Here is a 1,396-nt window from a genome sequence, read left to right as displayed (position 1 = left end):
TTCCAAAGGGGCCATTTCCTCCAGGTGAACTGATCATTGTCTCCTGGAGATCAGTTATAATAGCAGGAGATCTTCAGCTACCACCTGGGGGTTGGCAACCCTAGCACCGAGCCGGATTTAAGAGGATTTGTACCTGTGGCTGGGTTGGTTTGTTTCCAGAATTGGGGGTGGGGTGGGGGGGTGAGACGCGCTTCAGTTGCCTGCCAGTTTCTGAAGAATTTGGGGCTAAATGTCAGGGTGGTTCCAGAGGCTGCCTTGCAGCCGGACACTCTTCCCTTACCTTGAAATCCACTCTGAGCCGGTGGACGCCGTCCGTAGATTTCTGCTTCCCATTCCAGCCATTGGAGATGGACGGGAGGGTGCCAGAAGAGGAGACATCCTGACAGAGGACAATGAAAGAAGGGGTGAGGGTAAAACGGATTGTTGCAAAACATTCTGTGTAATGAGAGCGTAAAAGCGGGAGACGCGACAAGTGGCTTTGCCCCCTGAAGGGACAGGAGCTCCCAAGTCCATCGGGTGAGGAAATGGGATTTCTGCTTAACTTTTGCATTTTTACAGCACTTGTTATGCTACTTTCCTTGTGCTCCCAAGTCTTATGTACAAAGACAGAACATGCTGACCACAGTAACTAAAAAAAATCTCCTTAGAAGAAGAAGAAGAGAAGAAGAAGAGATTGGATTTATACCCCGCCTTTCACTACCCAAAGGTGTCTCAGAGCGGTTTACAAACTCCTTTCCCTTCCCTTCCCCACAGCAGAAACCCTTTGAGGTAGGTGGGGCTGAGAGAGACCCAGATTCAAATCCCCCACTCCTCTGTGAAGTTCACTGCATGGAACTGGGTCAGTCACTCTCTTAAGCCTTGCCTACATCACAGAAATGTTGTGAGGATGGCACAGAAAGGGCAGAGCCCCGAGCTCCTGGGAGGAAGAGTAGGATAGAATTTCAAGATAGAACTGAACTGCCAAATAAAGCCCGAACAGCCTAGAAATCACATCAAGAAGCCTTTGAGGGAAGCCTCCCTACGGAATTCTGCTCAGACTCTGGTGTAAAACCAGCCACCACCTCTGTCCAAAGACACAGCGCTAGTTGAAGGGCACAAGGCAGGTTTGAACCCTTTTACCACCAAATTCCTGGGATGGATCCTTTTCCATCCCAGGTACAGTCTCGTCCCATTTCAAAACTTCCTATACGCCACAATAAAGTTGCAGCATGGAAGCCCACTTAATGCTCTACTAGGATAAGACCCTGCCCCTCCCTTGCTGTAGCCGCACCTTCTCTGGCCTCTTCCGGGCCTTCAGCTGCACCACCGGCTGGAGAGGTGTTCTGCGGGGTCTGCTCTGCTCCTCGGAGTCCATGGGAAGCAGATCTGGGGGGGGGGGGGGAACGGGGGGGGGAAT

General features: G+C 51.4%; 1 protein-coding gene across 1 annotated transcript in view; it reads right to left on the bottom strand.

Moving 5' to 3' along the window:
* Window positions 1–232: 232 nt before the first annotated feature.
* Window positions 233–1,396, bottom strand: part of LOC107109138 (histone-lysine N-methyltransferase 2B-like) — a 38,403-nt gene continuing 37,239 nt past the window's right edge. The window contains exons 9-10 of the mRNA XM_015409713.1: window positions 1,271–1,365; window positions 233–379 (exon numbers count right to left, since the gene is read on the bottom strand). Coding sequence (XP_015265199.1) covers window positions 233–379; window positions 1,271–1,365 — 242 coding nt within the window. The remainder of the gene's footprint in view (window positions 380–1,270; window positions 1,366–1,396) is intronic.

This window comes from Gekko japonicus, unplaced genomic scaffold, assembly GCF_001447785.1.
Source record: "Gekko japonicus isolate JY-2015 unplaced genomic scaffold, Gekko_japonicus_V1.1 scaffold3510, whole genome shotgun sequence".
Lineage (NCBI taxonomy): Eukaryota > Metazoa > Chordata > Lepidosauria > Squamata > Gekkonidae > Gekko > Gekko japonicus.
The sequence above is the reverse complement of the archived record's forward strand: the minus strand, read 5'-3'. Positions and strand labels throughout refer to the sequence as shown.